The sequence below is a fragment of the Pyrgilauda ruficollis genome, unplaced genomic scaffold (genome assembly GCF_017590135.1).
Source record: "Pyrgilauda ruficollis isolate IOZ18807 unplaced genomic scaffold, ASM1759013v1 scaffold39, whole genome shotgun sequence".
Taxonomy (NCBI): domain Eukaryota; kingdom Metazoa; phylum Chordata; class Aves; order Passeriformes; family Passeridae; genus Pyrgilauda; species Pyrgilauda ruficollis.
In genome coordinates this window covers 5,497,334-5,510,870 of record NW_024525378.1, presented here as the reverse complement: position 1 = coordinate 5,510,870, position 13,537 = coordinate 5,497,334, and the positions used below count along the sequence as shown (strand labels likewise).

Genomic DNA, 13,537 nt, shown 5'->3' with positions numbered 1-13,537 from the left:
AAGTCTTGCTTTCCCTTTTAGCATTTACCAATGCCACAATGCTCCTGTTCAAATCTGTCAATTACTAATAACAGTTACATTAACACAATTTTAAAATCTTATGATTGCTTGGAGAAAATACACAACCCTAACCCTGTGACCATTTCTATTGCAGAAGGTAGAACAAGGCAGTTTTGAAGCACTGTTAACATCTTCAGTGAAGGCAAGTCACTTTTTCCTTTTGTTGCATCCCAGCCAAGAGCCATGACTGAATTCCTGAGCAACCACAACGGGTAATAAACATGGACATGGGTCAGGATTGCACTGCTGCAGAAGGTCCAGCACTGCACAGGTGATGTGAGCCAGAGAATCCCCCCTGCTGCTGAATTTGTGTCTGGAACTCCCCAAGAGCTAAACCCCTCCTGCAGGGATGCCCAGAACAGCGACTGTGCTGCTGGAGAGAGGAGACTGACCCTGGGTCTGGCCTGCAAACCTCAGTGGTGCAGATGAGCGGGGTCTCTCTGCAAAGGGAAGAGGAGACACTGAGGAAGAGGAAGGCAACAAGCTGAAGTCAGGAACTGTCGGAATCGTGGGCAATTTAAGCCCTGCACAGTCTGTGTTACTCAACAGCTGGAGTCTTAACTGAGCCCTGTTTGGAGTGCATGGCACATCCTGGGTGTTGGTGGGAACCCAGGGACACAGCCAGACCAGAGGCATTCCCTGGGCCTGTGTCTGAGTTGGCTCTAAGAGCCTCTCAGGCTGACCCCAGAGACCCCATGGATGGAAACTTGGCACGTGCTTCCCCCAGGGACTGCCTGGATCTCAAGCAGATCTGAGAGGACACAGAAGTTCTGAACCTCCAGGACATGCTGCACAGCAAACACAACAAAACAACAACTTTGGTCTCTTCCTTATGCCCTGCTGAAAGAGGGAAGCCACTTCTGCCTCTTCATCAATGACTGTGGCTGTTTCAAGAGCACTTGGAATCAGCCTGGGAACTACAAAGCCCTCTTTCTTGTCCACACATGTTACTTCCCACTGAACCTGCAGGTAACATCTACTTCCACAGCATGAGCCACACTGACCTACAAAGTGAAGCTTTGAAATCCTGCAATAAGGACTGAGTCTGTTTCTTAAATCAGGAGTCTATCACATGCCTCTAAGAGCTCTCCTTGTTAAATGTCACTGGACTGAACTAAACATGCTTCAAAATGCATCAGGTGTGACCAGCTCCTGAGTGGATGAAATGCATGGGCAGTGAGGATGGAGGGGGCAGAGTCAGAAATTCAGGATTCACCACTGTCTAGGCAAAGTCCCAGTTTGCAACTTGGTCATATAGGGGATCCTTTCAGCTGAAAACCACAGCAAACACCCTGCTGGTACGGCAGTGCTGGCTGCCACAGGGGAGCACTCTGGCAAGCCTGTGCTGTTCCCACACTGCTTCATCTTCATGTCTGTGGAGTGGCTGACATGAACTAGCCTGTGCTGCTCTTCTGACACATCCCACCTACCCACACTGAAGAGAACACACACTTGAGGAGAACCAACCAAATGATTCTGTGTCCAGCTAAAGGCATTTCCAGCACACACCAGCTGTCATCACTTTTTGCACTTTCCCATGTACCATGAATGCTTTGGGCGGCACTCAGAAGCTGTAGTTATGATTTAACAAGCTTTTTTTTAGACTTCCTCAAGTCCAGCTTTTAAAGTCAAACAACCTGGGCTGTTCTACATTATAAGCAATGGAACTGTACACAATTCTCTTCCAGCAACAGTCCTAAATCAAAGATTTCATTTTTGACAGCACATCATGGACACAGCTCAGCTTTGCTCTTTGATTAAAAGATCTGTAGTCAGCTGGTTCTATTATATTTACAATGCACTCATTGCAGACACACCTGGATATTGTCACATTGCTCTAAGGAAGGGCAGATACCAAAAGATAGTGTCATACCTGTGGCGGCAGCGTCGTAAAAACCGCATAATCTTGCGAGCAGCTTGATCCTGCTTCTTGGTAAGCAGACTGCTTCTAAACACAAAAAACCCCAACACTGAAGTGCAGGCAAAACTGGGGAGAATACTACTAAATGCAAGAATAATTATCCTACGAACCACAGTCCTTTTCCCACTGGCCTTTGTCTGTGAAGCACAGCACAGCCTTGAAGAGCATAAAAACCATAAATGAAGATCCCAAGAGCACCAGCAGCCTGGGCTCACCTGAGTTTCTGCTGCACGATGGTGGCTGCCCGGCGGTTTTGCCTCCTCTTGCCACACTCCTTGTAGCTGCGGTAGTACTGCTGGATCAGCATCGCGGCTCGCCGGCTCTGCTGGAATTTTTTCTGCTCATAGTAACTTCGGAATTTGCTCTGGATAAGAATGGCAGCTTGCGTCATCTTTTTATAAAGTGCATACTACAACAGAAACAAAGAGAAGCTGAGGCATCCCAGTAGGACCAGTAAGAAGCAGGTTCTTACAGTGAAAGACTCCTGAGCCACTAAGATGTGATGAGAAGTAAATGAAGTCTCTATTCCCTGACTGGGAATGGTGTAAGAAAATGGTGACAGCAAACTGGAACAACTGTAAGATTAGGGGCAGAACTTAGCAGTTTTCTTGATGCAGGCTATCTGTTTTTCTGCCTGTGGAATAGTTTGACTGGATTAATAGAATCATAAAATAGTTTGCATTGGCAGGAATTTTTAAAGGTCATCTAGTCCAACCCCCCCAGCATGAAGAGGGACATCTCAAGGAGATGAGGCTGCTCAGAGCCCCATCCAGACTGCTCTTGAATGTTTCCAGCGATAGGGCATCTGCCACATCTCTGGGCAATCTGTGCCAGTGACTCACCAGCCCCATTATAAAATCTTCCTTGTATCTAATCTGAATTCACTCTATTTTAGTCTGAAACCATTACCACTTGTCCTATTGCAACAAAAGTCTGTCCCCATCTTTCTTAAAAACCAAACCCTAACAAACCCCCAAAACCACAATAGTTGTAAGTCTAATACTGAGCCTAAGACACAGGCAAAATGAAATCTCATTAGAAATCTGTAACAAGCATCCAATGAACTCACAAATTTGCATGAGCAGTCACACACTTCCCAAATTCCATCTAGCACTGTATTATTTCTAGTCCTGTGATTCCCAGTAAAGCAGGTGTACACTCTTAAAAATCAGATCTTTATTCTACATCCTTTTCCTCTGACAGCATGCAAGGTGATGATCAATTAACAGAAACCATGTGCATTCATGAATATTTTAAGTCCTTTCTAAGATGGAAATACAGAATAACGTATAGAAATTGCATTTATACTAGTATAACAGAGGTTTTCAGCGTCTGCTGATCTCATTTTGCTAAGCTGTAATAGTTTTAATACTTTCAAAACTGATGTGTCTATTGTTCCTGGATATTTTATCAGCTTTCTGCTCACTTTATCAGACAGATGAGTAGCAGCTACTGCCCCATACAGGGTAGTGTCCTAACATTTCTCAGTATTTTCCACTCTACTGGGAACAAAAACCCCAAAAGCAAACAAACAACTCACCCAACATAACCCCAAAGCAAAAGATCCTCCAATATCATCACAGACCACCATTTACCAAATTTCACTTTTTGGAATTGAAGCAGTCATTAGGAGCAGTTATATTTTACCATTATTAATTTCTATTGTTTTTTTTGTTTCCTTCTTTTTTTTAACATTTTTAAATTAATGGATCAGATTGTGATTTTAAATTTGTTGTTTTAAACAAGTCCACTCATGAGCTAGTAATGGTTTTCCTTCAAAGTTTTAGCCCAGATGGGACTTCTGTGGCTGAGTTACAAACCCCTGAACAGAAGGGTTCAAATACAAAACCATGCCATGAGCTGTGACTGTTCCAATCCAGTCACAAACCTTCTCTGATCAGTGCAGTAACAGATCAGAGGAATAAGGCATGTGAAAGAGAAATTAGCAGTCACTGCACAGACCAGACCCCACTGTGTCTGTATGCAGCTCTAAGACCTGAGTGGCTGCAGCCTGTCCTCCTCTTGTTCCTTTCTTATTTCTGGAAAGGGGATCAAGCGGAGATGTCACCTGAACTCCTCCCCAAAGAGGAAAGCCTTGGTGAGCTCAGTGTCCCAGAGCTCAGCCCACCTGCAGTGACAGAACAGTTCCCAGCCTGAAAACCCAAAACCACAGGGCAGGGGGAAGCTGTGGATGGAATATCACCCCAAGGACACATTCTCTCCAGGAAAAGCACACCTTGCCTCCCGATAGCCCTGAGAAAAGCTCAGCTAATTCTAGAATCTGATGAGATCAAGATGTTGCACAGCTGGGAAACCCATCTTTCCAGCAGAGAATTACTGACTGTGAACAGTTCAAGAGTGGCACCAACAGTTGTGCCTCCAGCATGAGCAGCAACGTACTGAGATGTTGGTCTTAGGAACTCAGCACACAGGTATTTCAAAGATGAACATACTTCAAAGTCAAAACACTTCAGCAGGCAAGCAGAATGCAGAGGACATTGGCTCACAGGTGGGATAAATGTTCTGTGCTCCCCAAATGCCAAGGCAAAGGTCACCAAGTGACAGCTGATCAGAAGCATTAAAGCCAGTCCTCTGGAAACTGGCTGCAAAACCCTCCCAGCAGCTCAGCCCATCCCTGCTCATGGGAGCTGAGGCAACTGTGGCACAGCAGTCCCTACACAACTCCCAGAAGGTCTGGTTTGTCACTGATTTCTCAACCACAGGCATTTATTAGTGGATACTACTAAAACGTTTCTCCAAAATGCCAGTTCTCCTTGTTCATACTGAGTGTGAAAATTAGTGACCCGTAGGGAACTGTTTCCAAAATAGTGTTTGTATTTGTATTACCTTCAAGGCTATCCAAGTAAGCTTGGGAAGAAACAGAAAAATACAGAGTTAATGTTAGTTCTGCAAATAAAGAATGCAAAACAAAACAAAAGACCCAAACAATCTTCTTTCAAAAAGAAGCGATTCCAGGATCCAAGGCAAAGCAGTTTTCAAGCAATTTTTGAATGGAATTGAGCTTCCCTACTACAGGAAGCATCACTCCAGAATGAAAGCCATGTGATGGGTTGGATGTGAACCACAATGCAGTCACCTAACACTAGAAAGACTTCCCAAATAAATGTTTTTGAGGGTTGTAAAAGAGCATGGATGCCTTGCCTCACTTTCTGTTACCATGCTGCCAGGCATTAGACAGACTGTGTCTAGCTGGGTAAAGTGTGAAGAGGAATGTGGGCTCTAGTCCTCACCAAAAAAACCCCAAAACCAAACAAAAAAAAAAACCCAAAATGAAACAAAACAAAAAAAATCCAAACCAACCAAATGAAAGACCACCAAAAAACAACAACAACAAAAACCTAACCAAAAATAAAAGGAAAGGTATCTTCTTTTTCTGGGGTTGAGAACTCAGCCTGAAAACATGTCTCCAACCAGAGTCTGGAGAACAGTCTCAGTCCTGGAAAAACTTGCATCAACCTATAACATGTGACTTCCCATAGTTTAGAAGTTTAGTATGTGGAAAATAAAACAACCTATTTTTCATCTTCACCTTAATCAAAGGCAAAACCAACTTCAATTTCACAATGAAATTTGGCAAGCAACTAGTTAGAGAATCCTCAGGCTGTAGCATGCATAAAGGCCAATATGGAATACATCACAGCCCTCCATCTCACAGCAAAACCACAGGCATTATCACAAACTAATTGCAGGGATTCCCTCCAAAACTAAGATTCAGAACACAAATCTTCTTCCCTTTTCAATTTTGCCTGAGCAAGGTATTTCACTACTGCATGCTGAAAAGCACAGGAGAGGAACAGTGGGACAATGCCCACTACAACAGGCTGCATTCATGGCACTCACATGTGCTTCATGAAATTTCACTTTCTTGATTACCTGTTTGTACTTTCGGTAGCAACGCTGAATAACAGCAGCAGCCACCTCCTGCTGTTCCCGGAGAGGACGACCCTGTGTGGACAAAGGAAGGAGCAGCATCAGGCAGCGTGCACCCAAACCCAGGACAGGTGACCTGGCTCTCAGCTGCTTGCAGGGCAAACCTCTCCTGTCAATGCTGCCTGGTCCAACTCAGGCCTAGGCATTTCCTGGAGATGCCTCTGCTGTCAACTCACAAAAGGAACAAACCTTCAAAATGCATCTTTATACCAAATGGGCAACTAAGCAGAACCTCTGGGGAACATTTTGAGGATGTGCTTTGTGAGTGCTGCATGGCACGGCATGCACTTCCTATACAGTACTTGTTGGGCAAACATCAACAAGCACATGTCAGAAGCATTGAAAAGGTTATGATAGAAACTATATTTTTGTCCCTGGAGTGTATATTACCCACATTTCAGTCTGTAACAAATTATACTCTCGCTCACACACCCATTAAGGAAGACACTGGACATTTGAGCCACATACCTTGTATTTCCTGAATACTGTCTGGACGAGTTTGGCAGCTTCATAGAGTTCTCTCTGCTCATGATCAGACAGAGTTAACTGTGCAAACTCATTTTCTACCTTCTCGCTGGTGGATGCACTCAGAAATTCAGACCAGTCTGCTGCCGAGGGAAGGCTGGGTTTCTCAAAAGCTATTTCACTGATTGGTGAGCCTGCAGGGCTCAAGCTGGTGTTCGAAGAAGGGGTCAGGGGTTCACTATACAGACTTCTGAAATACCAATCACAGTAGGAATTATTGGCTTACAAAGCACTTGGGCTGGCATCACAGATAAGGACAACAACACTTCTGAGTTCAAGAGAGAAGTTTATGCTCCTGTCTCTCACTGCAAGCAACATCCCACACCCCTGAGCCTGCCTGTCCTGCACTGCACAGATGTGGTGCTGGAGTGAAAACCCCATTCCATGAATTTGTGGCTGTGCTGGAAACAATACATCTGAGCACAAGAGTGTGCCTGGGACAGCAAGACCAGAACTGAGTCTCACTGAGAACTGGCACCTGCAGGCTGAAGAGTCAGAACATGCTGCCCAGCACTCACACCACACCAAAACCCAGAGCAACTTCACAGCTCTCACTGACCTGATCTGTGCAGCACTGGGCAAGTGATCGACATCAGCAAGGTAACTGGCCAGCCAGCTCATGGTGGTGCTCATGGCAGCACTGTCTGTCCTCTCCACCAGCAGCGACTCCATTGGCACAAAATTCTCTCGCTTGATCCTGTCAGGCGTAGCTTCAATAATGTGCTCTGCAAGTGTCATCATGTTCACCTGCCAAGGGGGAATCAACAGCAAACTTTAGCTGCCTGGAAAAAGGTGCCTTGTGCTTCCACGTTACAGCCCAGCTTTAGACAGAATTCCCCATTTTGCCCAAGCCTGTGTAAGGTGGAGTCTACTGTTTGTTTCAACAGTGGAGTGAAACCCATTAACAAGTGCTCATTTGATTTTCTGATTCTTCAGACCAAGCATGGCAGGGTTTCATATTCCCTGGACCTCTTTTTTCCCTTTATGGGGAGCCCAAGAGATCTGGAGAAAGGTATCTGGGCCTTCCCTCTACAGCTGTCACTAGTATGTTATTTCCAAAGGAAAAGTGACTTGGCCACTCTTTTGCTGAGACGTGCAGTAGAGCACGACAGGACAATAAAGGTACATCAAGAGAAGTTAAAAATCTTGGGACAAAACATTGTCAGGAATCCTTCTGAATGGTATACCACAGAGCTCAGCAAGTTTCACAGGAATTTTCAACTCAGGGAACAGAAAACTCTTCTTGTTTTGCAGTGGTCTGCTTCACCCATGTTACACCAGCCAGAGAACATTCAGAGATGCCAAGGCAGAACAGGTAAGGCTGTGTTCCCATTACCCATTTGCTCAGACAACCACTGTATCTTTTTCAGAGTAATAACTTTTCATATGTCTCTCTTGCTTCTGTTATATTTTTATTTCTTCTATTCCATACCTAGTGGGATTCTTCCTTCCCCAAAGCCACTGTCTCTTCCATTCTCCACTCTTTCCTACCTCCTTCCCTCTGAAGTGCAGAGGCCTGGCCTGCAACCACAGCACTACCTCTCTCACACTGTTTTTGCAGGGACTGCTGCCCAGTTCCCACAGGACTATTGGGCCACCTGAGTCACATGCACTGCTGTGATCAGGCTCTGCTTTTTCCTTTTTCCTTGCACAACTGCAAACAATTCTGTGCATTCTGTATGCTGTTGAAGTGTACAACCCTAAATGCTAACCATTAGCCTTTATATCTGCATTGAAATTGGAAGAAAGGGTCACACACTGACTGTGTGACCACCTCCTTCCCCAAAGCACAATTCAGAGTCTCTAGAGGCCTCCATGGGAGTTTTTCATGGTCAGGATCCTCTGTGCAGGATCCTGATCTTGGTGCTGTGGGTGTGTTTACCTGCAGCTCATCCATGTGGTGTAAACAGTCCTCATCCCCTGCGCTGTCCCTGTAGGACAAGAGTTCTGCATCCACCATCTCCCTGTCGGCCATCATCAACACATTCATCTGCTCCCGCTGGCGGAGCCGATGGGCCACAGCCTCCTTCCCCAGGGCAGTGCCCTTCTGGCTCCCTGCCACCTGCACTGCAGACACACCAATATAAATGTCTTTTGGGTTCCATTTGATGCCTGCTTGGCTGCCAGAGCCCCGGTACCCAGTAACTTCTGGGATGTGCTGGGAGAGCTCCCGGCCATAGTCCCTCAGCCCTTCAGTGGGGCTGATTGTCTCAGTGGAGGATTGCTTGGAGCTGGAGTTCTGCTTCCTAATGCTTGGCTGTTCCAGGCTCAGTGCAGTGGAAAGCAGCTTCTCTTGCCGGGCTTGAAAATACTCAGGGCTCAGCTTATGCTTTTTGGGTGCAGGGTAATCTTTCTGAGTCTCACTGCTGTAATAGCTGGAAGGTTCTGATCTTGGCCGCCTCAGCTCTGTAAACAAACAGATCAATGGTCAAAACGAAACATGCAGCTCACAACTGCTACAGGAACATCAACAGCTTCTGCCTCAGGCCAAAGTTTGGGCTGTGGACACGTGACAGGATGTGCAAAGGGAGTAACAACCACCCAGGGAGGATACTGTCTCAACCACACCTAAGATACACAAGTCTTTCCAAAGCAGGCATTCACTCCTCTTCCTGATGCTTATGGCAAGTGTACTTAGCACAAGAAAAGAATTAAGTATGGACAGCAAGGCTACAGGTGGAACCTGCTGCCCAGGTGAGCTCCTCGCCCCCACATTTTCACATGTTAAATGTCAGCAAAGCAGAGCACACCCTCCAGGACGCTTTACCTGTGTTTGTACTGGAAATCACTGTGACTCCCTTCTGAGGCTCCTGAGAGGCAACAAGCTCACTGTGCCACTGGGACACCCAGCTCTCTGTGTTGGAGTCTGTGCTCGAGGGGCACTGAATCCTGGGGTTTTGCCCAAGTTGAGTTTGCTCATCTCGCTGTAGCTGCTCCAAGCACTCTGCCAACTTCACGTGGCCCCGAGAGCGAGCGATGGCCAGCGGCAATCTCCCGAGGGAGTCCGGAATGGAGATGGCTCGGCGGTCCCACTTGTACAGCACAACAGCTGCATCCATGTGGCCCAGGGCACAGGCCCACATCTAAAGAAGAAAAGGTAACTGACCCACTGGGAGACCTGCCTTCTCCTTTTTTGTTAATGCAGTGGAATCTGCTCCCAGCTCAAGGAAAATCTCTTCTGATAAACAAAACCATGATATGCTCAAGGCAAACAGATCACATTTATAAATGTCCTAACCCAAGAAAACCATCCCAACCCAACATAGGGGACTGAATACATGCTATTCTCTCCTACAACAGAGAAACCTCCAACTGACAAACAAAGCTGAAAGTTTGGTTTCTTCTGTTTTCGGGTTTTTTAGTGACATTGACATCACTGCAGAGACAGAACAGCTTCATACACAAAGGAATCTCTGACGTCAGAAATATGCAGACAGGACCAAAGGTTGGAAACCATAAAATCAATACATTGTGAGTGGTAAACTGGCAGTTCTGGCTCCATCTGTTTTGGCTTTTTGCTTGTCTAAGTCCTCAGTCATGATTTTATGACTCCAGTGACCAAGACAGTTTATAACTTTACAACATTTACAGTTAAACAGTCACAGAGGACAATGAGAAAGAAGGCATGTAATGTCCTTTTCACACCATGATAGTGGAGACTAGATTCTGTGGGGACTAGACACTAACCAGAACTATCTGTCTGTCCCCTTTCCTCATGTTTCTCAATGACAAACTTTTGTTCTATCTGCTCTCTCTCAACAAAATGCCAGGAAGCTGACAGTACCATATCTTACCATGTATGCAGCAGGAACATGCACTCTCCAGAGAGTGAAACACTTTAGGAAAATGACACATCGGAAACAACTCCCCAAAGACTCAGAAGTTTCAGACCCTGCTCTTACCAGAGGAGTGCAGGAGAAATGATCCACATTCAAAGGGTCAACTTCCAGCTCCAGATCAATGCTGTCTGCATGTTTGGTGCTGCAGGGGAAACAAGAGAAGGAATGATGCTCTGTAACCATGTCAGGACCATTGTCTAAGCACAGATTTATCCAAAGCACTGTACCACAGAGAAGAGGCCACACACATGCCCACAACACAGGTATTTACTACAGACAGTGCCCCCACTACAGACATGAAGAGCTTGATACATCCAGCAGCTGGACTCGCTCTCAAGAGACAGGTCCCATCAGATCAGGGCATGGGAGCAAGTCCAGGGACTTGGCTCTTTGTACAAGCAGTGTGGACTGAGCAGAGTTTATACATGCTCCTGCCAAGCCTGTGCTGACAGCCCAGAGTCCAGCAGGCTGGGTCTTACCGCCACTTGATGAGGGTCTGGATGAGAGTAGCATAGCCCTGGGCAGCAGCCAGATGGAGCAGTGTCATTCCTCGGAAAGTCTTCGAGTGGATCAAGTGTTTGGACTTTGCCCAGCACGCACGACTCATCATCTTCTCACACACCACCACCACGCGGCTCTCAAAGCAGCTGCCCAGGGTCCCAGTCCCAGAAACGCACTGAAACACCACACACATCCCAGTTTAACCATGGAGAGGGGCTGCAGCTTGCCCTGAACGGGCAGCCTTCCACTTCTACAAGTCCTGACACAGTGGCAAATGCGACCGAAAACCAGCTACTGTTAGACACCCACAAACACCTTTCCAAACTCCTTTCCAAACCCCACCCCACAAAAAAAAAAACCTTTGGTAAGAAAGCATAAAGCTGTGTCTGGACAGAAGGGTTCATACCTGCACCTGTGTTCCACTGTTCCCATTGCCATTGCTCCCGCCTCCTACTCCTTGTTTGTGTTGCTGGGAGCCTGTCATTTCAGCCATTCTCCTCTCCATCTGCTCAAGTCGTTCCAATATGGACATCCTGAACTGGTTATCTGGGTGGGAGAAAGCCAGAATAAGGACATTTCCATGGAAATGAAGCTCAGGTTTTGACAGCCAACTACGGAAGTCACGAACAGCTATTCTGGAAGTGATAGAGGAGATCTGCTCTGCTTGGAAATGCACACACACTTGCTCTTCATCCTAGCTCTTCAACTTCCTGCAGCAACCCTTTGACTGCAATTCCAGAGAACTTCCTTACAGAAAACAGACAGTAAAATGAAAAAAAGCAGGCAGAAGACAAATCCCTTTCCCTGTGAGTCCAGCTTTAGGCACACAATACTAGGGGTAACGCAAAGTCTTTCAAAACACAAACTAAGTAAATACACCCATTCACTGAGCATTTCAATAAGATCACATCTGGCATTTTAGAGTCACCCCTCTACTTTACAAGAGTCCTGAATTCACCTTGGCCTGTATCCTGGAATCATGCAGTAATGGTACCTGAAAGAAAAAGACTCCTCTGCTTCCCTCTGTTCTTAGGAAAAGGAGCCTTTAACATGGCACTTGCTCCTTCCCTGGCAGGCTCCCTTTCTTGGAAAGCAGCTGCAGCCAAGTGCCAGAAACAGAACTACCAGAATTTGTCATATGGGCACTGACAATCCACTCTGGAAAGCCGTGCAACTCTGGAGCCCTCTGGTCCCTGCAGAAGTCTCAGGGCTGTGTTACTGATTGTCCCCTCACTGCATTTTAACACAGCACTATCCTACAGCTACTAAGGCTTGAATGGTGGAGCAGGGAGGCTCAGACAGATTAATGGATCACTGCTGAACCCAGTCCTGTAGGGATCAGCTGAGGCAATGCTTCTCTGGATAGGGCCAGTCAGTGCAGAGGAAATGGCTGCAAAAGCAAAGCTCCTTCTGTCCTGTGACCCATAAGGGATAAGTTTCATGCAGCTCATGAGAAGCTGGGCAGGACTGTTTTGTGCATAGGGAGCATTTAATGAATCCTGGTATCATGCTAAGAGCATAGGTAGTAAACTGTAAGGGAGAGACAGCCCTCATACTGTTCTGTTCCATGCATCCATAGAGATGGTGTGGTGGTGCAGAACACTCATAAACCCAGAACCAATCCCAGTGACAGCAAAAGGAGTATGTGCACCAAAATAGACAAGCTCTGATGAAGTTTTAAACATGTCAATCTTCTTCAAGAACACAGAGCCCTCCCTGGAAGGCTGTAGGAGTACTCATATGCTACACTCTGAGGCACAGCTCTCAGCAGAAGGTATTGGAGAGATGTGGATCTCTGCTGTACTGCACTAAGGACAATATTACAGACCAGTGGTTCAAGACAGCTCAGCTCCACTGGCTGGAGACATCCCCTTCTCAGCAAGAGGCTGCTGTGGTCTGACAGCAGGCAAGAGCTCCACTCCCTTCTGGCCAGCTTCAGCATCCCCCTCTGGCTGCTCAAGAGCCAGGGACAAAGGACTGTGGCCAGCACCTCCCATCTAACCTCATGTCAGAGGTGAACTCACAAGTCCAAAAGATTTATTATTAGTGCCTCGCTAATCCTTCATTTGTCCTGTTAATTGCAAAGCCCTGGGAAAGGGCTGGCAGCTGTATCACCACACACTGATGGTGCTGATGAGCTGTCAGGGCCCTGTCCCTCAGCTGCGGTCAGCACACGGCAGCACCAGCAGCCCTGTTTGCCCAGCAGATCTTTGTTCCAGGAGTGCTGCAGTGTGCTGCAGTGCAGTCCACACCGCTGTCTCCTCCCTCCCCATTGCCAGGCAGAGCACGTCCACTGCAGAGCCTGGCAGAGACCTGGCCCTGCTGAGCGTCCCCTCCCTGTGCCAGCGCAGCTGCGACAGCCCGGGCACCTGGAAAAGGCCACGCTTGCCCTGCAGGGAACAGCTCTGCCCACACAGGTAATGCCACCCTCCCTGGCTGGCTACCAGCACCTGCATTTATTAGAGCTGAGAGCAGCAAGCCACACTGGGTATCACGTCTGAGCCCTCAGCCTTGTGCAGGCACAAGCAGCATCTTTTTAAAAGAAGAAATTTGGCTTGAACCGGAGTAATAAACCAACAAGCTCAGGGCTGCCAGATTGTGGGATTTGCTCCTACTCATTTAGGGATCCAGAGAGAATAATTCTGTACACCTTGGAAACCAAAGAAGAAAATAATGCCAGTGAAACACAGAAGTACAGATTACTATTTTCTCCCCATTTTTTTTCAATCTAAAAGCACTC

General features: G+C 46.8%; 1 protein-coding gene across 1 annotated transcript in view; it reads right to left on the bottom strand.

Annotated features, from left to right (window-relative positions):
* CAMTA1 (calmodulin binding transcription activator 1) overlaps positions 1 to 13,537 on the bottom strand; it is a 238,540-nt gene that overhangs the window by 15,639 nt on the left and 209,364 nt on the right. The window contains exons 11-20 of the mRNA XM_041476559.1: positions 11,204 to 11,343; positions 10,776 to 10,972; positions 10,360 to 10,438; positions 9,225 to 9,540; positions 8,340 to 8,863; positions 7,017 to 7,204; positions 6,401 to 6,647; positions 5,876 to 5,947; positions 2,197 to 2,390; positions 1,934 to 2,008 (exon numbers count right to left, since the gene is read on the bottom strand). Of these exons, the coding sequence (XP_041332493.1) occupies positions 1,934 to 2,008; positions 2,197 to 2,390; positions 5,876 to 5,947; positions 6,401 to 6,647; positions 7,017 to 7,204; positions 8,340 to 8,863; positions 9,225 to 9,540; positions 10,360 to 10,438; positions 10,776 to 10,972; positions 11,204 to 11,343 (2,032 nt within the window). The remainder of the gene's footprint in view (positions 1 to 1,933; positions 2,009 to 2,196; positions 2,391 to 5,875; positions 5,948 to 6,400; positions 6,648 to 7,016; positions 7,205 to 8,339; positions 8,864 to 9,224; positions 9,541 to 10,359; positions 10,439 to 10,775; positions 10,973 to 11,203; positions 11,344 to 13,537) is intronic.